The 23,977-nt window shown below is 42.3% G+C and overlaps 1 protein-coding gene across 1 annotated transcript in view; it reads left to right on the top strand.

Annotated features, from left to right (window-relative positions):
• Window positions 1–526: 526 nt before the first annotated feature.
• Window positions 527–23,977, top strand: part of LOC120051937 (BTB/POZ domain-containing adapter for CUL3-mediated RhoA degradation protein 1-like) — a 45,857-nt gene continuing 22,406 nt past the window's right edge. The window contains exons 1-5 of the mRNA XM_038998819.1: window positions 527–727; window positions 16,529–16,790; window positions 17,420–17,589; window positions 17,876–17,965; window positions 18,311–18,363. Of these exons, the coding sequence (XP_038854747.1) occupies window positions 16,556–16,790; window positions 17,420–17,589; window positions 17,876–17,965; window positions 18,311–18,363 (548 nt within the window). The 5' untranslated portion in view covers window positions 527–727; window positions 16,529–16,555. The remainder of the gene's footprint in view (window positions 728–16,528; window positions 16,791–17,419; window positions 17,590–17,875; window positions 17,966–18,310; window positions 18,364–23,977) is intronic.

Here is a 23,977-nt window from a genome sequence, read left to right as displayed (position 1 = left end):
AAGTTGTCATATGCTGAGGCAGTGAAGAAAGTAGTAGAGGAAGATGGGTCAAGGGGAGGGATCCTGAGAGGAGTGGTGTGAGTAGTAGATCTGTTCCAGTTCAGAAGGATAGGTCAACAAGTGATATATGTTTCAGTAAGATTGGATTTTTTTGCGTGTATAGCAATGGTTATCAACTGTACTGCAGGGATGGAACGTAAGTCGCAGAAAATTGAGGTTGTGGTGGCAGCTGCAGAGAGGTATTAGGGTGTGCAAGACTTGACATCAGAAGAGTTAGTTACAGGATGTGTTAAGTGGTGGTGTCCCATCCTTTCAGGTTGTTGCCCTGAGGTAGAACTAAATATATTTAAATAGTGGAGTAGGGTAGTGTTATTTTTTTTATAATTGTATATTATTTTGTGATGGTAGGCTATTTGTTTACTTATGTATTTTTTTTTCAAGCAAAGTATAATGGTACTCCAGTCTAGTAGGTGGCGGTAATGCAACATTTAGTGGATGCCAACCGCCATTAAACCTAATCGAATAAGAAGCTAGTCTTGGCAAGCAAGCTAAACATGTAAAAATGACCCCGTCCTAACTAACCACAGTATTTCCCTAATTCATACAATTAGCTAGCAACCTAGTTAAGTGTTTTCTTGTTCCGTTGACGTTGTTTTAAATTAAAATTTTAATAGCATTGGAGATTTGGAACCACCACAACAGTTAACCGCTAACGTTAGCTAGACTGGTGAGTAGCTAACGACTTTCCTTTAGCATCCAATCAGAGACGGTACGGTAGCTTGAAAGGCTTGTCTTTAGCATCCAATCAGAGACGGTACGGTAGCTTGAAACTAACGTTAGTGAATGTAGCTAGTAAGCCACTACTAACCAGTAAGTTAGTTTGTGTGATTGTAGTGAGCTACGTTGCTAGCCAACGTTAGCGGGTTAACTGTCTTTAATGTGTCTGGCAAGCTGTCTTGCAGTGTCTGGAAAACTAACTAGCTAACGTTGATACCCATTCGAATTTCACCTGGAAATGATACTGGCAAACACGTTTAGTTGATTTCTGGTAGCTAAATCGTCCAAATAAATCAATCACAGCACGTTTATGTACTCATCCAGCAGTTTTACCTCATTTAAGTAGATACAATATCATTGGAAACTACTGTAGATTATAATTTTACATGAAGAAAAATTGTGACTTGCTTCATCTTTTTAAAATATTTTGTGTCCACTCAATTGCCAGTTTTGGTCGGTACCAGAGAGTAATTGTGTTCTGATTTGAGATTTTAAATAGAGTAGAGGAAGGTTTCATGCACTCTCATTTTGTCCAAGTTGTTGGGAAAGTGGTCAAAGTAGCTGATATGTGTTAAAAGTAACATTATATATGGTGAATAGAAGTTAGGAGTGATGTCACAATGGGACCTTCAGAATGTGGAGGAAATCCCATGAAAGTGGATGGAGGACCAAAAGTTATAAAATCTATCAAAGTTGTATGCAAGCACACTATTCCAGACCATTCTACACATTTTAAAGTTTGGAAGACGTTTCTAGCTTAAACGGTGTAAGAGGACTCTAGCCTTGTAAAGAATAATTCTTACAATATCTAAAGTTTAATGTTAAAAGTTACATTCCTTTTAAATAAATAAAACACTTTTCTCTTATACTTCGAACACACCGACAGTGTCATTGTGCAAAATAGTACCCAGCATCTGGATATGTATGCAACAAAAGTTAAACATTCACCTTCTACCATTTCTGTCAAGCAGTCTACGCATACAATTTGATGCATAGGTTCAATAAATCCAACGTATGCACCTCAACGAACGCACTGCAACTGCCTCTGCAACGCAATGCTGCAAGGCAAACTCAGCGTTTCATTGGAAATGAATGTAATTCTGGTGTACCAAAATGCAATGACACTGTATGTGTGTTCAAAGCGTTAGACCGCTGTGCCAGTCACAAGGCAAAAGTTCTAATCTTAAAATTTAAATTGAAAATGACAGTGTCTCTGCTTCCTGTTGACTAGACATATTGATATAGCCCAATGTTAAAACAGTTTTAAAATGTCCGCATCAATAACCAATATGCAGAAATATGCACGTCCTGTTAAAACTAACACCGGTCAAAAATCACACGAAATATGGGAATAATGTGTACATCACTGATTAGAGGACAATTTGTAGAAGACGGCTAGCTACATTTTGAAGTGTTGCATTTTGATTCAAGTGGGTCACCAAAGCGGTAAGTGTAACGCAACACTTTTTTTGATAATCACTTCCATCAATATCACGCTGTAATCAATAGAACAGGGAGCGTTTGGCGTGTAGAGATGTTTAAACTTACACTATTCAAAGGCCACACGGAAACTTAGAATACCCTATGTACATGATTGTTTAGATGAGGATTTGTAGACGCCTTCTATAATCTAAACTGAGTGTACAAATCATTAGGAAGAGCTACTTTTTCCATGACAGACTGACCAGTTGAATGCAGGTGAAAACTATGATCCCTTATTGAGGGCACCTGTTAAATCCACTTCAATCAGGGTAGGGGAGGAGACCGGTTAAAAAAAGATTTGAGACATGGATTTTGTATGTGTGTGCTATTCAGAGGGTGAATTGGCAAGACAAAAGATTTAAGTGCCTTTGAACGGGAGCTCTGGTTTAAGGGTGTCAAGAACTGCAATGTTGCTGGGTTTTTCACGGTCAACAGTTTCCTGTGTGTATTAAGAATGGTTCACCACCCAAAGGACATCCAGCCAACTTGACACAACTGAGGAAAGCGTTGGAGTCAAATCAAATTGTATTTGTCACATGCGCTGAATACAACAGGTGTAGACCATACCGTGAAACGCTTACTTGCAAGCCCTTAACCAACAATGCATTTTTTTTAAATATAGAGTTAAGAAAATATTTACTAAATACACTATAGTTAAAAAAAATTGAGGATCTGTGGACCCATGCCAAATCTTCTGTCTCCTGAGGGGGAAAAGACGTTGTCGTGCCCTCTTCACGACTTTCTTGGCGTGTTTGGACCATGATAGTTTGTTGGTGATCTGGACACCAAGGAAGTTAAAGCTCTCAACCCGCTCCACTACAGCCCCGTCGATGTGAATGGCGGCGTGTTCATCCCTCCTTTTTATGTAGTCCATGATCATCTCCTTTGTCTGGCTCACATTGAGGGAGAGGTTGTTGTCCTGATACCACACTGCCAGGTCTCTGACCTCCCTATAGTCTCATCGTTGTCGGTGATCAGGCCTACCACCGTTGTGTCGTCCGCAAACTTAATGATGGTGTTGGAGTCGTGCTTGGTCACGCAGTCGTGGGTGAACGGGGAGTATAGGAGGGGACTAAGCATGCGCCACTGAGGGGTCTCCGTGTTGAGCATCAGTGTGGCAGATGTTGTTGCCTACCCTTACCACCTGTGGGTGGCCCGTCAGGAAGTCCAGGATCTAATTGCAGAGGGAGGTGTTCAGCCCCAGGGTCTTTAGCTTAGTGATGAGCTTTGTGGGCACTATGGTGTTGAACGCTGAGCTGTAGTCAATGAACAGCATTCTCACATAGGTGTTCCTTTTGTCCAGGTGGGAAAGGGCAGTGTGGAGTACAATTGATATTGCGTCATCTGTGGATCTGTTGGGCGGTATGCGAATTGGAGTGGGTCTATGGTTTCCGGGATGGTAGTGTTGACGTGAGCCATGACCAGACTTTCAAAGCACTTCATGGCTACCAACGTGAGTGCTACGGGGCGGTAGTCATTTAGGCAGGTTACCTTCACTTTCTTAGGCACAGGGACAATGGTGGTCTGCTTGAAACATGTAGATATTTCAGACTCCATCAGGGACAGGTTGAAAATGTCAGTGAAGACACTTGCCAGTTGGTTTGCGCATGCTCTGAGTACACATCCTGGTAATCCGTCTGGCCCCGCGGTCTTGTGAATGTTGACCTGTTTAAAGGTCTTGCTCACATCGGCTACAGAGAGCGTGACCACAACATGGACCAGTATCCCTGGGATTGCTTTCGACACCTTGTAGAGTCCATGCCCTGACGAATTGAGGCTGTTCTGAAGGGCGAAAGGGGGGGGGGGCAACCCAATATTAGGAAGCGGTTCCTAATGTTTTGTACACTCCTTTTGTACATTGAATAATTTTGCCGTGTCTAATTAATCACATATACTTCTCAATATTTTAATTTTGAGATAAAAAAAAAAGTCCCTACTAGATGGCAGGTTTCAGCATAGCTAGCTACTGCCTGAACTGTTTAAATAATGGAATGTCCTTCTATATACACTACATGACCAAAAGTATGTGGACACCTGCTTGTCCAACATCTCATTCCAAAATCATGGGGATTAATATGGAGTTGGTTCCCCCACTTTGCTGCTATGACAGCCTCCGCTCTTCTGGGAAGGCTTTCCACTAGATGTTGGAACATTGCTGCGGGGACTTGCTTCCATTTAGCCACCAGCATTAGTGATGTTGGTCACGGATGTTGGGCGATTAGGCCTGGCTCGCAGTCGGCGTTCCAGTTCATCCCAATGGTTTTCAATGGGGTTGAGGTCAGTGCTCTGTGCAAGCCAGTGAAGTTCTTCCATATGGATCTCGACAAACCATTTCTGTATGGCGCTCGCTTTATGCACTGGGCATTGTCATGCTGAAATAAGAAAGGGCCTTCCCCGAACTGTTGCCACAAAGTTGGAAGCTTCAGAATCGTCTAGAATGTCATTGTATGCTGTAGTGTTAAGTTCTCTCTTCACTGGAAGTAAGGGGCCTAGCCCGAACCATGAAAGACAGCCCCAGACCATTGTTCCTCCTCCATCAAACTTTACAGTTGTCACTTTGCATTGGGGAAGGTAGCGTTTCCTGGCATCCGTCAAACCTAGATTCGTCCGTCTGACTGCCAGATGGTGAAGCGTGATTCATCACTCCAGAGAATGTTTCCACTGCTGGAGAGTCCAATGGCGGTGAGCTTTACACCACTCCAGCCGACGCGCGGCATTACGCATGGCGATCTTAGACTTGTGTGCGGCTGCTCGGTCATGGAGACCCATTTCATGAAGCTCCCGACGAACAGTTATGTGCTGACGTTGCTTCCAGAGGCAGTTTGTAACTCGGTAGTGAGTGTTGCAACCGAGGACCAAGGCTGCTCCCGACTCAAAAAAGAAATGTTGGTCGACCGAAAGGTGATTTCTCAATTTTTAAATGTGTAGTTTTCAATATGTGACTCACCACCTGGATTCTGTCATATGTCGCAACATTTGAATTTCTGTTTTTTTACATTGAATAGAAGTAAACTACTACAAAATGCTATATCATACATTGCATTTGAGGAAACAATGGGAAAGTAATTCTGCTTTGAATGTTGATCAACTTGTAAACTTTTGAAAACTGTCTTTCAATGTTTTAGTACTACTATGGGAGAGCCCTTCTTTGTCTACACCCATTCAGCATTGTTCACACCCTCTTAAGCCTTAGCCCCACCCATCTCTTTAAGGGTTGATCCGTGCGTTCTGTACTAACTTGCCAGCTACTTACAGACATCTAAGAGAGAGAGAGAACAGCTCACTGAACATTACTTTCCCTCGTAGAGCTGGTTAGGCTGTTATGTTATCCAGAGCGTTGGTGACTGCAACTGTGCAGTCAGATTGACCGTTCGTAAATTCAGAGCGTTTCGCATTCAGAGCGCCCCCTGGATGCTCTGGCCAATAAGTAGGGTTGATCTGAAAGCTCTGACCTCACAACAGCAGTCAATCACCCAAGCTAACTAGCAGCTAACTAGCTAACATTGGCTAGCTACTTCCAGACACATAATGAGAGAACGGACCCCACTCTGACAATTTAACTCCCCCAAGCAGAGCTGGTTAGGCAGTTTTCATGTTATCCAGAGCGTTGGTGACTGTAACTGTGCTGCTGGCAACAATTTAATTACGCTTTGTTGCCAACATTTACTGACACCGGACATATTCAACGAGTGTTAAGCATTCAAAAATTAATTAGTTATTCTGCTCTCTGGCACACTAAAATGAGAGTATTTTGTTAAGAAATGTAGCTAGATCGCTAGCTAGGTAAACAATGAATCCCAACGCATGACGTAACGTCAGTTAGTGAGCCAGCCAGCTAACGTTAGCTAGCTAGCTAACAGTACACTAACTTGAAAGGAAAATACTTTATCAAAATTAGTGGTCTTTTGTTAAGACATGTAGCTAGCTAAACAATGGACCTTAATCACAACTCATGACGTTACTACCCTGTATGAATCTGCATCTACCTAACCACCAACCAGGTTCTATGGCTATAACTAGTCATGCAAATGTGTCTGAGATACGAAGAATAAGATCATACACGTTAGCTAGCTACCCAGCCAGCTAACGTTAGCTAGCTAACAGTACACTTGAAATTAAGCCACTTTCTGTTCAAATTAGAAACGTGTAATATCTGAAAATGTAGCTAGCTAGACTATCTTACCAGTATACATCATGGTTGGATGCGTCTCCTGTCTGATGCCATGCATCCTTGCCCTTAGTTTGACGATGTAATCCAGACTGTTTTCTCCATCTCCTTAGCTATCATACTCGAATTCCACTGATTTCAAAACTCGGTCCTCCAGAAAGTGGAGAGCATACACATAATGTTAGCTAGCGAGCGAGCCAGCTAAAGTTAGCTAGCTAGCAGTACACTTTAACTTGACACTAGGTTTATGCAGTTTTACTACGTGATACATTTTTTTTTAAAGCAGCTTTTGACACGATTACCTAGACATACTGACCAGCTCCAATAGACAGGCGCATGCTATATGGCAGACCAATCCTCTCTCCTCTCTCGGTATGTCCAGCCCACTCATTATCTCAGCCAATCATGGATAGCGGGAAGGTTGCTCACCTTTTCTGTGGCTATACCAACTAGGCTCCTAATTTAACCATTTCGGGATGGCATACAGGTTTGATATTAAGGCACATGGAAGTTCACATTCGAGAAGGCATTTCTGCCAAAAAACGCATTTTGATAAAAATACGTTTTACGTTCAAACAGCTCTCCTGTGAAGTCGTGACTTGCGACATATGCCTAGTTTCCTGAATCGTGTTTTAATAAAATCAACTATGTGCATTGAGCTTGTCTGATGCTTTAAGCTTAGGATTTGATGCCTCAAAAGGGCATCAGAGATCGAGATAACCAGAAGGAAAAAAATCTTAATCTGACCCAACTATTCTCCTGCTCCTGCTGGCTTTTGCAGATTCAGCCATTTCTCTCCTAAAGTTGCCGGTAATGGGCTACACAAGGAGTCTGCAACCTTTCTCATGTGGAATGCCAATTTATCTTACCATTTCTACCGATCTGCGTGCCAGTTATGGTTTTCATATGCACATTTTCGTGAAACAGTTTAGTTTAATTTATAATAACGTCTTCATATCTTAATCATTGTCATGTGGTTAATCTAAATCAAAATGATGCAATCCTAAAAAGTGACTTCTATTGCCATTGCCAACTATGTAAAAATAGCTTACATAAAGCCAACAAATAAAAACATTGTAGCCTGCAGGTAGAAAATATCCTGATTTTTAACATTTTAAAAAATCCTATAAATCGCATTGGCTACACATGGCCTGGCCTGTCTGCAACGAACTTATCGACTATTAACTTGTGTCCTGCCAAAAGCTTGCGCTGGCGAACTTGCAACATTGTATAAAATATTCACATTTGTTACTGCTTGAGCTCCTGTACCTCTTATAGAATATTAGATTAAAAGTATTGTGGATCTCCTGCACGTAAATATAAACAGCACCAGCACCCAAAATGAGTACCGGAACCTTTTTCAGTCCAAGTCGAGCACTGATAAGAAGCCTATTTCATGACGTTTACACTGGATCGGAGCATGTCATTTTTTCCTTTCAAGCTGAGTGGTTTTCGAAAGGGAGAGAGCTGGAAAGATTTTTCAAATATATTGAGGAACTAAATCAAATCAAATTTTATTGGTCACATACACATGGTTAGCAGATGTTAATGCGAGTGTAGTGAAATGCTTGTGCTTCTAGTTCCGACAGAGCAGTAATATCTAACAAGTAATCTAACAAATTCACAACGACTACCTTATACACACAAATGTAAGGGTTGAATAAGAATATATACATATAAATATATGGATGAGCGATGGCCGTGCGGCATAGGCAAGATGCAGTAGATGGTATAGAACAGAGTAAATACATATGAGATGCGTAATGTAGGATATGTAGACATTATTAAAGTGGCGTTATTTAAAGTGACTAGTGATACCATTATTTAATCCATTTATTAAAGTGGCAAGGGATTTGAGTCTGTATGTTGGCAGCAGCCACTCTGTTAGTAATGGCTGTTTAACAGCCTGATGGCATTGAGAGACTGAAAAACAGCTTCTATTGTAATTCTCAATTTAGGTAAAAACAGACTTTGTTTGCTTGCTGTTTGAGGTGAAGAAAACATTACTTTGAGAAGCTCCACAGGTCGGTAGTGGTGCGTTAAGCCACTCACAAATACTATCAGATCCCCAAATGGGCACATTTTATATGCCTAAGTTTGTGCGCAGGCCAGGTAGCCTATAGGCCTACTTCTATGCATGCGTGTCCTTACTCAACATCGACAGGAGCACTCCAAACAAAAGACAATGACTAAATTGACAGAACTTGTAAATGGAATTTAGTAAACTAAAACTTGTTTCTCACAAGTGTAGCATTGTTTGCAGAGTGCACAACCTATGTGTCCACTCGGGCAATAAGAACAGGAATGGAATAATAATATTTAACGCAGTAAAATAAATGACTCTAACCAAAGTAGCAAACATTGTATATTAGAAATTATAGCAATTAACAGTAAGTGTACTACTGGTGATATAGGTAATGGGGAATTGATATGCACTAACAATCAAACTCAAACAATTAATACAATTTAAATGATGAAACAATGAATGTGCACAAATTGGTGGGAGAGAGTGCATTCTGGAGAGAAGTGCATTGTGCATCTGGGCGCATGGTCAATCCGACGTCTGCATTGGCCATTTACGGTGATACGGCCTCAGCAGAAGTCAGGGCATTCATACTTTTGCTTCTCGGAGCAGTGCAGAGCTGTTGTCAAGGAAGTGAGTTTGTGTTTATACAGGATGTACTGCCCCCACCTACCAATGCTGAGCTATACAGAGCCCTCCGCATTGCTACAACATTTGGGAGGTGCATGGTGATGCGGTACAGAGCTCGATTTGGCCTCTGCATGCCTCTAGAGGCTCCGCAATTGCGTCCAACCCTCCATATGGAGCCTCCGACCACATTTTAGAATCAAACATAAATTGGCTTTTAGTCTAGGCCTCCGCAGTTGATTAGTTCACTGAGATGGACATATATATGATTTTATTTATTTATTTGTTACTGCTCGACTAAAACAATCTCGGTCGACCAACAGCATAACAACCAAACAATCGACCACTCGACTAATTGGGGTCAGCCCTACCGAGGACAGGTGATTTATTTCGCGCTACACACTTCAGCACTTGGCTGTCCTGTTCTGTGAGCTTGTGTGGCCTACCACTTCGCGGCTGAGCCGTTGTTGCTCCTAGACATTTCCACTTCACAATAAAATCACTTACAGTTGAACGGGGCAGCTCTAGTAGGGTAGAAATGTGACGAACTGACTTGTTGGAAAGGTGGCATCCTATGACACATTGAAAGTCACTGAGCTCTTCAGTAAGGCCTTTCTACTGCCAATAACTACCACAGTCAACAGCCTGATCAACTCTATGCGAAGGAGATGTGTCGCGCTGCATGAGGCAAATGGTGGTCACACCAGATACCGACTGGTTTTCTGATCCACGCCCCTACCTTTAAAAAAAAGATATCTGTGACCAACCCGAGGCATATCTGTATTCCCAGTCATGTGAAATCCATAGATTAGTGCATAATGCATTTTTTAAATTGACTTATGAACTGTAACTCATTCAAATCAAAAAAATAGTTGCATGTTGCGTTTATATTTTTGGTCAGTTTAGTTGTTTCCTGTCGACTTAGCTGGGGCCATATTGTTGTTTTTGTCTGTACTTGGCGTTGTTTAGTAGGCCTACTTTGTTTGTTCGTATAATTATTCCATTGCTGACGACGTCTGTTGTGATCCAAGCCCATGCTTGCTTGCTGTTATTATTTATTCTCGCCCAGGCATGTTTACTGAGTGACAGATCGTAACAAAATAAAAAGACAAATGTAGATTGTTTATTTTGATTGTTCAAGTGTTGTGGCATAAATGTCGGGAGAAGTTTTGCTCCTCAAAAGAAACAATACATGAGGCAAGCGAATTAGCCTACCTTCATCTAAATCTGTGTCTAGAATAAATTCACTTTCATGAGGAGCTGGAGTATGGTCCTGTATGACTCAGTTGGTAGAGCATGGCACTTGCACTGCCAGGGTTGTGGGTTCGCTTCCCGGGGCCACCCATACATAAAATGTATGCAAGCAGCCCTGTAAATCACTTTGGATAAAAATGTCTGGTAAATGGTATCTATTATGTATGAATGTGGAGCTAGATACCTGCCAAAATGTTGAACAAACGTATCGTTAGGATCGTAAGAAAATCCATACATAAATTGTTAGGATCGTAAGAAAAGCCATGCGTGAAACATGAAACGTAAACGAGATGTAATCTGTGAACATACCAACACCATGTTAGGATTACGGACTAACATTTTAGGATTGAACAAATCTTGTTGCAATTCTGACATACAATAATACCTTTCAGAGATCCTGGCAGTTTCATCTCACCAACAAAAAAAACGTACACCAAGTGGCCTGTGAGTTGTGTTACGAGAACAAGCATACCACAGTACAAAAACCTGAAGTCAGGGACACCGGAAAGATGTATCCTGCACATTTTCAAGTTCTGTCTTTTCTATTACTCGGTTGAGTTTATTTTACATTTAGGTAGCTAATGTAATGGATTTGTTTGCCGGAACAAGTCTAGATAGCCCTAGCTGTATTATACCTAAAAAAGTGAAGTTTCAGTCCGCTGGGTGTATTTCTACAGCATGGTTATCCCCATGCATGCACCTTATAAAAATACAGTGCATTCGGAAAGTATTCAGACCCCTTGACTTTTTCCACATTTTGTTACAGCCGTATTCTAAAATGGATTTTAAAAAAACATGTTCCTCATCAATCTACACACAATACCCCATAATGACAAAGTGAAAACAGGTTTTTAGACATTTTGGGAAGCATGTGTGTATGTATATGTATTCAGACCCTTTGCTATGAGACTCGAAATTGAGCTCAGGTGCATCCTGTTTCCATTGGTCATCTTTGAGATGTTTCCACAACTTGATTGGAGTCCATCTGTGGTAAATTCAATTGATTGGACATGATTGGGAAAGGTACACACCTGTCTATATAAGGTCCCACAGTTGACAGTGCATGTCAGAGCAAAAACCAAACCATGAGGTCAAAGGAATTGTCCGTAGAGCTCCGAGACAGGATTGTGTTGAGGCACAGATCTGAGGAAGGGTAGAAAAACATTTCTGCAGCATTGAAGGTCCCCAAGAATACAGTTTTCTCCATCATTCTTAAATGGAAGAAGTTTGGAACCACCAAGACTCTTCCTAGAGCTGGCTGCCGAACTGAGCAATCGGGAGAAGGGCCTTGGTCAGGGAGGTGACCAAGAACCCGATGGTTACTCTGTGGAGATGGGAGAACCTTCCAGAAGGACAACCATCTCTGCAGCACTACACCAATCAGGCCTTTATGGTAGAGTGGCCAGATGGAAGCCACTCCTCAGTAAAAGGCACACGACAGCCTGTGAGACTCAAGATTCTCTGGTCTAATGAAACCAAGATTGAACTCTTTGGCCTGAATGCCAAGCGTCAAACCTGGCACCATCCCTACGGTGAAGCATGATGGTGGCAGCATCATGCTTTTGGGATGTTTTGATCAAGTCTGGATCGAGGGAAAGATGAACAGGTACGGAGATCCTTAATGAAAACCTGCTCCAGAGCGCTCAGGACCTCAGACTGGGGCGAAGGTTCACCTTCCAACAGGACAATGACCCTAAGCACACAGCCAAGACAATGCAGGAGTGGCTTCGTGACAAGTCTCTGAATGTCATTGAGTGGCCCAGCCAGAGCATATGATATGAGTAATGCAAAATATGTAAACATTATTAAAGGTAGGACAGAGGAGCCTCTTAAAGAAGAGGCGCTGTTGCACCTTCTTCACCACACTGTCAGTGTGGGTGGAACATTTCAGTTTGTCAGTGATGTTTCCCCCGAGGAACTTGAAGCTTTCCACCTTCTTCACTGCAGTCCCGTCGATGTGGATAGGGGGGTGCTCCCTCTGCCGTTTCCTGTAGTCCACAATCAGCTCCTTTTGTTTTGTTGACATTGAGAGGTTATTTTCCTGGCACCACAATCCCAGGGCCCTCACCTCCTCCCTGTAGGCTGTCTCGTCATCGTTGGTAATCAGGCCTACTACTGTTGTTGTCTGCAAACTTGGTGATTGAGTTGGAGGTGTGCGTGGACACACAGTCATGGGTGAACAGGGAGTACAGGAGGGGGCTGAGCACGCATCCTTGTGGGTCCCCGGTGTTGAGGATCAGTGGCCCGTCAGGAAGTCCAGGACCCAGTTGCACAGGGCGGGGTTCAACTCAGGGCCTCGAGCTTAATGATGCGCTTGGAGGGTACTATGTTTTTGAATGCTGAGTTATAGTCAATAAACAGCATTCTTATATAGGTTTTCCTCTTGTCCAGATGGGATAGGGCAGTGTTCAGTGTGATGGCGATTGCATCGTCTGTGGATCTATTGGGGCGGTAAGGAATTTGAAGTGGGTCTAGGGTGTCAGGTAAGGTAGAGGTGATATGATCCTTCACTAGTCTCAAAGCACTTCATGATGACAGAAGTGAGTGCTATGGGGTGATAGTCATTTAGTTCAGTTACTTTTGCTTTCTTGGGTACAGGAACAATGGTGGACATCTTGAAGCATATGGGGACAGCAGACTGGGATAGGGAGAGATTGAATATGTCCGTAAATGCTTAAATGTCTTATTCACGTCGGCCATGGAGAAGGAGAGCCCACAGTTCTTGGTATTGTGCCGCGTCGGTGGCACTGTGTTATCCTCAAAGCGGACGAAGAAGGTGTTTAGCTTGTTCAAAAGCAAGACTTTGGGGACTGCGACTTGACTTGTTTTTCCTTTGTAGTCCATAATTGTCTGTAGACCCTTCCACCACGTGGCAGGGTCTACAGACAATTATGGACTACAAAGGCCACGTGTCTGAGCCGTTGAATTGCGACTCCACTTTGTCTCTATACTGACGTTTTGTCTGTTCGATTTTCTTACGGAGGGAGTAACTACACTGTTTGTTTTTCGGCCAAATTCCCAGTCACCTTGCCATGGTTAAATACGATGGTTCGCGCTTTCTGTTTTGCACAAACTATCTACTTTCTATTTTGCAGTTCAGTTAGTTATTCCAGACAAGGCTCTTCTGTGTGTCCTTCTCACACAAGTCATTCACTGAAGGCCCAAGCCTATACTACGCCATCTACTGGTAAAATGTTTTTATTGAATGCAGTTCTAAAACAAGCTCTAGACTTTTATTTTGGAAATGAAACTGGAAGCTGCAAAGCAACTTTAACTGGTCTGGGCTAGAGTTGCTTGATTGACTAGCTATGTTCAGTTATTGTCCTTAGCAGGTGCCACATTACTGACAAGTTTGTACGTATAAAAAGATCTCTAACCGAGTCAAGGGAGACATAAATTAAGTAATTGAACGTGTAAATATTCATTTATAGTCATAGCATAGGGTTTGTGTGTACAAATCTAATTTAACGTTTACATTTCATGTTTCAGCATGGGCTTTTCTTATGATCCTAACTAGTGATGCACCGATATTACATTTTTTGCCGATATCCGATATTTTCCTTGCCAAAAAAACGATAACGATTTATTTAAAATTTTTGCTGCCTTTTTAAGCATTCTAGTACAGTTAAATAGTAAACACATGGACGCAGCGGTCTAAGGCACTGCATTTCAGTGCAAGAGGCATCACTACAGTCCCTGGTTTGAATCCAGGCTGTATCACATCCGGCCGTGATTGGGAAGTCCATAGGGCGGCGCACAATTGGCCCAGCGTCGTCCGAGTTTGGCCGGCGTAGACTGTCATTGTAAATAAAAATGTGTTCTTAACTGACTTGCCTAGTTAAATAAGGTTACACACCCACACTACTCTGACCAAAAAGTTAATTTGTTGGCATTTACGTATCTCCCCATTACCAGTAAAACATAATCAAAAGCTATTTATTTCACTTACTTGCTGTGCTGTTTCGTTGTTCATTTGTTCAGTCGTTTTATTCTCAACCAGGATTTCTATGGAACGCCGTTTTGGTCTTTGAGTGTCAAATAAGCTTGTTGACCAATCACGACCTGAATATGACTGCACGTCACATAATTTAACACGTTCATACATTTTTTATGTAGTTATTACACGTTGATTACACTCACTCATATTTCATATGTCACAACGATTCATCGATACGTATGCTATGATGCTGGTAAAGTTGTCTCGCGCACCTACAGTGCTGGTCATTAAAAAAGCTTGCTAGCTCATGGATGCAAACAATGTTCTTCCCCAAAAACATAGCAAAACGAATAGCAAAACAAATCTGTTTCAGTAGCTATAGTGAGTTAGCTAACTATATAGCTAGGTGTCATCTAAAATAACCCTAATTTATAAGATAGGTGAACCACCATTAATCAAATAAGAACTATCTATGTGAAGCTAGCCACAATAGTGGCTTTTTCTTTTGAAGGCAATCTGCAAATTCCACTATTGTGACTAATCCTTATTGTGGCTAGCTTCATAACACAACCCGGTCCCGTCAAGCTTCACTAGCCAGATGAAGCTAGCTGGCTGCTTATAACGTTAGCTTTTTAAGTAGTTGGCTAGCTATTTATTTTCATGACGTTCAATTTCAATAGGTGAACAACAAGTGGCAACCTAGCTAATACTTACTCACAAGGATTCCTAAATCATTGCTAAGAATAATGAAAATGACTGCAGTTTCAACTGGTCATTGTTTTCAGGCTGGTTGTATTGGTGCTAGCTAGGTACCAAGCTAAAGCTACCTTGCCCAGAAGTTGCGGTTTAACAAATGATGCATTATTACCAACACGGCATTGTAAACACATCGTTCATGGCCGGTGTTTGCTTGTTTGCAGACTATTTTGTACAGCTTTGACAGTGCTACTGTATCTTTTTTGACATGCAAAGACTCAAACGGCATTCCATAGTATGTATGTCAAGAAGCTAATAGCAGTGACGCTATTACTGTGTAACTCCGGTAGTGCTACATCTGAAAAAATAGCGCACTTGGTAGTGTGTACCGGTGCTCGACCAGTCGGCGAAAGCCAACAACATTGTCAAGGGCAATCTTAGCTTTAATGGAGATCACCATTGTTGTCTCGCTGAAATTTTCTTACTCTTTCAAATGACTGCTCGACTTGACTGCTCGATCCACATAGCCGACATTGTGTGGGCTAGGTTAGGAATGTTGTGTTGCACGTGTAGCGCAAAGTTTTACGTGGTGTCATTACGTCATGTTATATAGGTTATATAGGTACGCACATCAGCTTTGACATCGTTTTGCACATCGGCGTTAAACTAGACATCGGCCGATACCGATGTTAGCATTTTTAGTTAATATCGTCCGACTCCGATATGTTCACAGATATATTGTGCATCCCTAATCCTAACAATTTCCGTATGGATTTTCCTGTGATCCTAATGATATGTACGTTCGACCTTTTGGCAGCGATCTTGCTCCATACTGAAACCCCCTATTTTCAACCACAGAGAATGGGCGCATATCAGCAGCTATAAACCAAAGACTGTAAAAAAAATGGAAACACAGCCTACTTATCGCTCTTGTAATTTCTTTGGTCCGGTCAGAATCAGCTGCCAAAGGCTTTCTGTCTTGCTCTGGTTTACTGAGTTGATGTCAGCATAAATCTGTCAACGTATTTGAGGTGTTGGCAGCTGTATAGAGTTTTCTCGTTGTGCGTGGCGAATTACTGTTAACATTTATCCACAACTGTCCATCGCCATTGTAATTACTGGGAAGCCAACATTTTCCCAAACTGGAGATTTTAAATCATTCTGGTTTATCGACTCCACCACTTGCCACCGTACAGAACTAGTTCCCGGCTGCGCCTTACAAAAGGACAGTTTGAAATGCATCAATTAAGATACACATTTTTATTTCAACGTGCGAATAGGCTCTTCTTTTTTTTTTACGGAATAGCTTGAACATTTTCTTAGCTTAGATTTAATAGGCCTACAACTCAACGTAGGCATAGCCTATAGGCCTAGTGTTTTCATTTTGAATTAAAACAATTTATGTATTCATTCGGGTTCACAGTGTGGTCCTAACAGAGGTCCCCGTGTACTGTTACACCCCTAACATCCACCTCATTTTTGTTGTATGTTGACAGTTGTATTTGTTTTTGATAATTCAATTGAAATCACATCCCCCAACTGAGGTCTCCTGTTTTTAAATCAGGAACTTCTGTAACAGCAAGCAAGCCTGATGTCTGCCGAGGCTTCCGCAGGGAGTGTGGCAGCTGCATCCGTCCCTGCCACCCAGTCCTCTGGCCGGGGCAGCGAGGAGAAGGGGGTTGGAGGGGGTCTGGCGGGGAGTAAATATGTAAAGCTGAATGTTGGGGGCTCCCTGCATTACACCACGGTACAGACCCTGAGCAAAGAGGACAGCCTACTAAGGAGCATGTGCAATGGAGGAGCAGAGGTCACCATAGATTCGGAGGGTAAGTATGGACCTTTGTGTATTATTTATGTATGCCAGTGTTTCCAAATATGTTATTCTAGGATCATGCAGGCTTGCACATTTTTGTTCCAGTCCAGCACTACCACACTTGATACAACTAGTCAACTAATGGTCACCAAGGTTGTGAATCAGGTGTGCTAATGCTGGAAGAAAACATGTAGTCCTAAGGGAGCCAAAAGAACGGATTGAAAACACTGGGCTGTGTTTAGCAGGACATAACGGTGTGCAACATGCAATTTAATGGAAACAGTACAGTACTGAACGACCAGTTGAATGTTGTGATTTATGATGGCTCAGAGGGCAATTTTGTGCGGTGTGCTGCTGCACTGGATTTTATATTTCAAATGGTCACACCTATATTGATTAGTTCGCACCCACCACATAGGTGCAAACATACCTCGAAGACTGAATAACGATGCGCACCATTTTTTTTAAACAAACCGTTTACTCCCCTTTGCAGCTGTGATGTGGCTTATTAATCTTTTTGTTTTCTCCATATCCTCAGGAATTACTAAAGCAAACGACACATGGGGGAAAAAATAAATTTAGATGAGATTGATTCTCGCCTGTCAGTGCTCACTCCTTCTGAATATTCTTCCTCTCTCTTAGGCTGGGTAGTGTTGGACAGGTGTGGTCGCCATTTTGGCTTGGTGCTGAACTTTATGCGGGACGGCTCGGTACCGCTTCCTGAGTCCCACAGAGAGCTGGAGGAAGTTCTGAAGGAAGCTCAGTACTACAGGGTCCAAGGACTAGTCCAGCACTGCATGTCTGCCATGGAGGTAAGACCTAGACTGACCCACAGCAAATTATCATTGTGTGAAAAGCACTGAGCTGAGTGTCAGCAATATTAAATGTCCTTCGCTCTTTGTGTTTGTCTTTGAAAGCCTTTGATAAGACTTACAAGTTTAGCTCAAAGTGCAATATACTGTATGCGAGTCAAACAACTATTATGCACATATAATCTCTAATACTTACATTGGATCCCAATGTTTGTGTGTTGAATACCCAGCCCAAAGTGTCAGAGTCAGATGTTCATTTGAATCAAATGCCTTTGATGTCCCACAGAAACAAAGGAATGTCTATGAGGGGATATGCCGCATTCCCATGATTACCTCAACCAAAGAAGAGCAGAGAATGATAACCACCTGCAGGAAGGTGAAAGAGGGTGGATGGGAGGGAGGGAGGACAGGCATAGGTAGGAAGGCTGTCTATTACGGATGGCAGACTGGTTTGACTTTAAATGCTTACTTTGATCTCCGACCTTAGCTCTGGTATCATTGCTTAGCTTTAGCTCTCATACTGATTTTTAAGTCCATGTGAGTTTAGATTTGTTATTGCCTTTTTATAAAGTGTCTGAGTGTTCCGAAAAGCACTATACAAACAAAAAGTATTATTATTAAAGTGGACCCCCAACATTTTTCAGCAGCTCTACTTTTCCAAATAAATTAACTAAAAATGCTAAATATTTGCTACTGTTCTAATGTTTCCTGTCTCCCACAGCCTGTAGTAAAACTACAGAACAACAGAGGGAACAACAAGTATTCGTACACCAGGTAATTTTTAAATTTAACATTTTCTGAGACCAAGGTCTCTTTTACAGATGAGACCTGAATTACAGAAAATACAAATCAAAATGCAAGCAGAAAGAAAACACTGTCATAAAAACAAACACAATCAGTAATAAGGTCATCAATCAGCTTTCTTAATTGCCCTAGAGGCTCCAAAACATCAAATTTAAGAACATTTTGAAAATTGTTCCACAAATAAGGTGCAAGAAAACTAAAAGCTGATTTACTTAACTCAGTAGAGACCAAAGGAATTTCTGGAGTTAGCCATCCCTGAGACCCAGGTGTGGTAACTCATGTCTAAAGTTTAGTAATGATGTTTGGTACAGTGGGGGTTTTAAGAGAATTATGTTCTCAATGTTCATAAACTGAACATTAATTAAACTACTCGGTCTGCTACCAAGAATTTGTAAGTTTCTTGTTGAAATGAAACAGACAGAGGCCAGTCTACAATAGTCAGCAACGTTTATTTACGAGAGCTCTGCTTATCATCTCAGGTACATTGGTTTATATACCTCTCATTTCATCATAAATGTCCCTCCTCTCAGACAATGACAATATAGTTCACAAGTCTTCTCCTACTCATACATTGCTTATCCCATCCTGCCACCTGTTATACAATCTACTACAAGCCCAAGGTTTCTCCCCTCCCTGGGTGGGGAGACTTCCTTCCCTGTTATCAGTTTCACAGTGGTCACAAGTTGTCTGCCACAGTTCCTTGCCTGCGAACAGTCCCTCTTTCTTATGGACAATCATTCTTCATCATTATACAGAGACAGGGTAGAATTCTGTTAGATATAGTCCTATCATTACTTTAAATGTATACATAATTTAGTCAATATACATAAAATTCATAACAGGGAGTTTTGTAAAAGAGCTTTTATAAATGAAAACATAGCAATGATTCAACCTACGTGACATCAAAGAGGGCCAAACAACTTTCTGGTAGAGAATGCAGTGATGTGTACTAAAACTGTCGGCCGTAATAAAGCGCAGTGCGCTATTATAAACTGCATCTGCATGGCTCTATTAAAGTGGCAGCTGTATTCATATAGATGTCCCCATAGTCTACGATCGATAGGAACTTTTACTGAATCAGCTTTCTATAGATGCCCATTTGTATTCTCAGCTTCTTAACTCATAGGCTTTTTAAAAGACAGCTTTTCACCTATCCAGATGCCCAGATATTTGTAAGCAGGGACACGATCACCTAAAGCCCATTCTTGTGGGAAGCTGCTATAGACCACCAAGTGTTAACAGTCAGTATCTGGATAATGTGAGAAGTAACCGAGAAGTATTTTTTCTGGGTTATTTTAAATATTAACTGGCTATCATCAAGCTGCCCACTAAGGAAAAAACTTCAAACTGTAACCAGTGCCTGCAACCTGGATCAATGTTGTCAGTCAACCTACCAGGGTAGTTACAAACAACACAGGAATTAAGTCATCAACATGTGTTGATCACATCTTTACTGCAGATATTTGCTTTAAAGCAGTATCCAAATCCATAGGATGTAGTGATCACAATATAATAGCCATATCTAGGAAAACTAAAAGTTCTAAAGGCTGGGCCTAATATAGTGTATAAGAGGTCATACACTAAGTTTTGTAGTGATTCATATGTTGATGATGTAAATAATAACCAGACGCTGCACTTGACGCATTTATGAAACGACTTATTCCAGTTACTAATAAGCATGCACCCATTAAAATGACTGTAAAAACTGTTAAATCCCCTTGGATTGATGAGGAATTAAAAAATGGTATGGTTGAGAGGGATGAGGCAAAAGGTAGAGTAATTAAGTTTGGCAGCCCAACTGATTGGAAAACGTACTGCAATTTAAGAAATCATGTGACTAAATAAAAAAGAAACTACACTATGAAACAGGTAAATTATATATAGAATGATAGTAAAAAGCTTTGGGGCACCTTAAATTACATTTTTTGTGAAAAAGCCTGCCCGGCTCCTTCATTCATTGAATCAGATGGCTCATTCATCACAAAAGCTCCCTGATATTGCAAACTACTTTTAATAACTTTGGTGACATGCCAGCAACAAACGCTGACACTACACATCCAAGTATATCGGACCAAATTATGAAAGACAAGAATTGTACTTTTGAATTCCTTAAAGTCAGTGTGGAAGAGGTGAAAAAAATATTTTTGTCTATCAACAATTATTATTATTTTTTATTTAATCAGGTAAGCTAGTTGAGAACAAGTTCTCATTTACAACTGCGACCTGGCCAAGATAAAGCAAAGCAGTGCAACACAAACAACAACACAGAGTTACACATGGAATAAACAAGCGTACAGTCAATAACACAATAGGAAAAAAGAAAGTCTATATAGAGTGTGTGCAAATGGCGTGAGGAGGTAAGGCGGATGGCACTGTGATAGACTGCATCCAGTTTGCTAAGTAGAGTATCGGAAGCTATTTTGTAAAGGACATCGCCGAAGTCGAGGATCGGTAGGATAGTCAGTTTTACGAGGGTATGTTTGGCGGCGTGAGTGAAGGAGGCTTTGTTGAGAAATAGGAAGCCGATTCTAGATTTATTTTGGATTGGAGATGTTTGATATGAGTCTGGAAGGAGAGTTTACAGTCTAGCTAGACACCTAGGTATTTGTAGTTGTCCACATATGCTAAGTCAGAACCGTCCAGAGTAGTGATGCTAGTCGGGCGGGCGGGTGCGGGCAGCGAACGGTTGAAAAGCATGCATTTAGTTTTACTAGTGTTTAAGAGCAGTTGGAGGCCACGGAAGGAGTGTTGTATGGCATTGAAGCTTGTTTGGAGGTTAGTTAGCACAGTGTCCAAAGAAGGGCCAGGTGTATACAGAATGGTGTCGTCTGCGTAGAGGTGGATCAGGGAATCACCCGCAGCAAGAGCGACATCGTTGATATATACAGAGAAAAGATTCGGCCCGAGAATTGAACCCTGTGGCACCCCCATAGACTGCCAACGGTCCGGACAACAGGCCCTCCGATTTGACACACTGAACTCTGTCTGAGAAGTAGTTGGTGAACCAGGCGAGGCAGTCATTTGAGAAACCAAGGCTATTGAGTCTGCCAATAAGAATACGGTGATTGACAGAGTGGAAAGCCTTGGCCAGGTCGATGAAGAAGGCTGCACAGTACTGTCTTTTATCGATGGCAGTTATGATATCGTTTAGTACCTTGAGCGTGGCTGAGGTGCACCCGTTGACCAGCTCGGAAACCGAATTGCATAGCGGAGAAGGTACGGTGGGATTCGAAATGGTCAGTGATCTGTTTATTAACTTGGCTTTCGAAGACTTAAGAAAGGCAGGGCAGGATGGATATAGGTCTATAACCGTTTGGGTCTAGAATGTCACCCCCTTTGAAGAGGGGGATGACCGTGGCAGCTTTCCAATCTTTAGGGATCTCGGATGATACAAAAGAGAGGTTGAACAGACTGGTAATAGGGGTTGCAACAGTGGTGGCGGATATTTTTAGAAAGAGAGGGTCCAGATTGTCTTACCCGGCTGATTTGTACGGGTCCAGGTTTTGCAGCTCTGGATTTGGGTGATGGAGAAGCTGGTTAGGCTTGGGCAAGTAGCTGAGAGGGGTGCGGGGCTGTTGGCTGGGGTTGGGGTAGCCAGGAGGAAAGCATGGCCAGCCGTAGAAAAATGCTTATTGAAATTCTCTATTATTATGGATTTATTCGTGTTGACAGTGTTACCTAGCCTCAGTGCAGTGGGCAGCTGGGAGGAGGTGTTTTTATTCTCCATGGACTTTAGTGTCCCAAAGATTTTTGTAGTTAGAGCTACAGGATGCAAATTTCTGTTTGAAAAAGCTAGCCTTTGCTTTCCTGACTGACTGCGTATATTGGTTCTTGATTTCCCTGAAAAATTGCATATCGCGGGGACTATTCGATGCTAGTGCAGTCCGCCACAGGATGTTTTTGTGCTGGTCGAGGGCAGTCAGGTCTGGAGTGAACCAAGGGCTATAGCTGTTCTTTGTTCTACATTTTTTGAAAGGGGCATGCTTATTGTAGATGGTGAGGAAATTACTTTTAAAAAACGACCAGGCATTCTCGACTGACGGGATGAGGTCAATATCCTTCCAGGATACCTGGGCCAGGTCGATTAGAAAGGCCGGCTCGCAGAAGTGTTTTAGGGAGCGTTTGACAGTGATGAGGGGTGGTCGTTTGACCGCGGACCCATAGCGGATGCAGGCAATGAGGCAGTGATCGCTGAGATCCTGATTGAAAACAGCAGAGGTGTATTTGGAGGGCAAGTTGGTCAGGATATTATCCATGAGGGTGCCCATGTTTATGGATTTAGGGTTGTACCTGGTGGGTTCCTTTTGATAATTTGTGTGAGATTGAGGGCATCTAGCTTAGATTCGAGGACTGCCGGGGTGTTAAGCATATCCCAGTTTAGGTCACCTAGGAGAACGAACTCTGAAGATAGCTGGGGTGCAATCATTTCACATATGGTGTCCAGCGCACAGCTGGGAGCTGAGGGGGGTCTATAACAGGCGGCAACAGTGAGAGACTTATTTCTGGAGAGATTCATTTTTAAAATTAGAAGCTCGAACTGTTTGGGCATAGACCTTTAAAGTATGACAGAACTCTGCAGGCTATCTCTGCAGTCGATTGCAACTCCTCCCCCTTTGGCAGTTCTATCTTGACGGAAAATGTTGTAGTTGGGGATGGAAATCTCAGAATTTTTGGCGGCCTTCCTTAGCCAGGATTCAGACACGGCAAGGACATCAGGGTTGGCGGAGTCTACTAAAGCAGTGAGTAAAACAAACTTAGGGAGGAGGCTTCTGATGTTAACATTCATGAAACCAAGGCTTCTTCGGTTACAGAAGTCAACAGATGAGAGTGCCTGGGGACACGCAGGGCCTGGGTTAACCTCCACATCACCCAAGGAACAGAGGAGGAGTAGGATGAGGGTACGGCCGAAGGCTATCAAAACTGGTCGTCTAGTGCTTTGGGGACAGATAATAAAAGGAGCAGATTTCTGGGTGTGGTAGACTAGATTCGGGGCATAATGTACAGACTGGTATAGTGGGGTGCGGGTACAGTGGAGGTAAACCCAGGCACAGAGTGATAAGAGGTTGCATCTCTGGACGGGCTAGTTATGCTGGGTTAGGTCATCACGTGTGGGAGGTGGGACAAAGGAGGAATCTGAGGCATGTTGAGTGGGACTAGGGGCTCCGCAGTAAACTAAGACAATAATAACTATCTTAAACAACAGTGTGCGAGGCATATTGACATTTGAGAGAGATATATAAAGCGAGGCATAAAGCAATCACAGGTGTTGTTTGGGAGAGCTAGCCAAGGCAACAACGGGTAAGACAACATCAGCTAAGACAACAACAACAGGTAAAATGGCAATGAATGGGCAGGGTGGGTCGGTTAACTACACACAGGGCCTGAGTTGGGGCCGACAGACAAACAAGAAATAAACAAAATGGAGTACCGTGATTAATGAACAGTCCAGCAGGCATCAGCTATGTAGCCAAGTTCATAGGGTCCAGTGAACAGCAATAGATGGAACAGGGAAGCCGCGAGGTAGTTGTTACTACGCTAGCACGCGGGAGACACGGCGTTTAAAGTTAGCAGGCCGGGGTAAGTA

The sequence above is a fragment of the Salvelinus namaycush genome, chromosome 8, assembly GCF_016432855.1.
Source record: "Salvelinus namaycush isolate Seneca chromosome 8, SaNama_1.0, whole genome shotgun sequence".
NCBI classification, from domain to species: Eukaryota; Metazoa; Chordata; class Actinopteri; order Salmoniformes; family Salmonidae; genus Salvelinus; species Salvelinus namaycush.
This window is presented reverse-complemented; position numbering and strand designations above follow the sequence as displayed.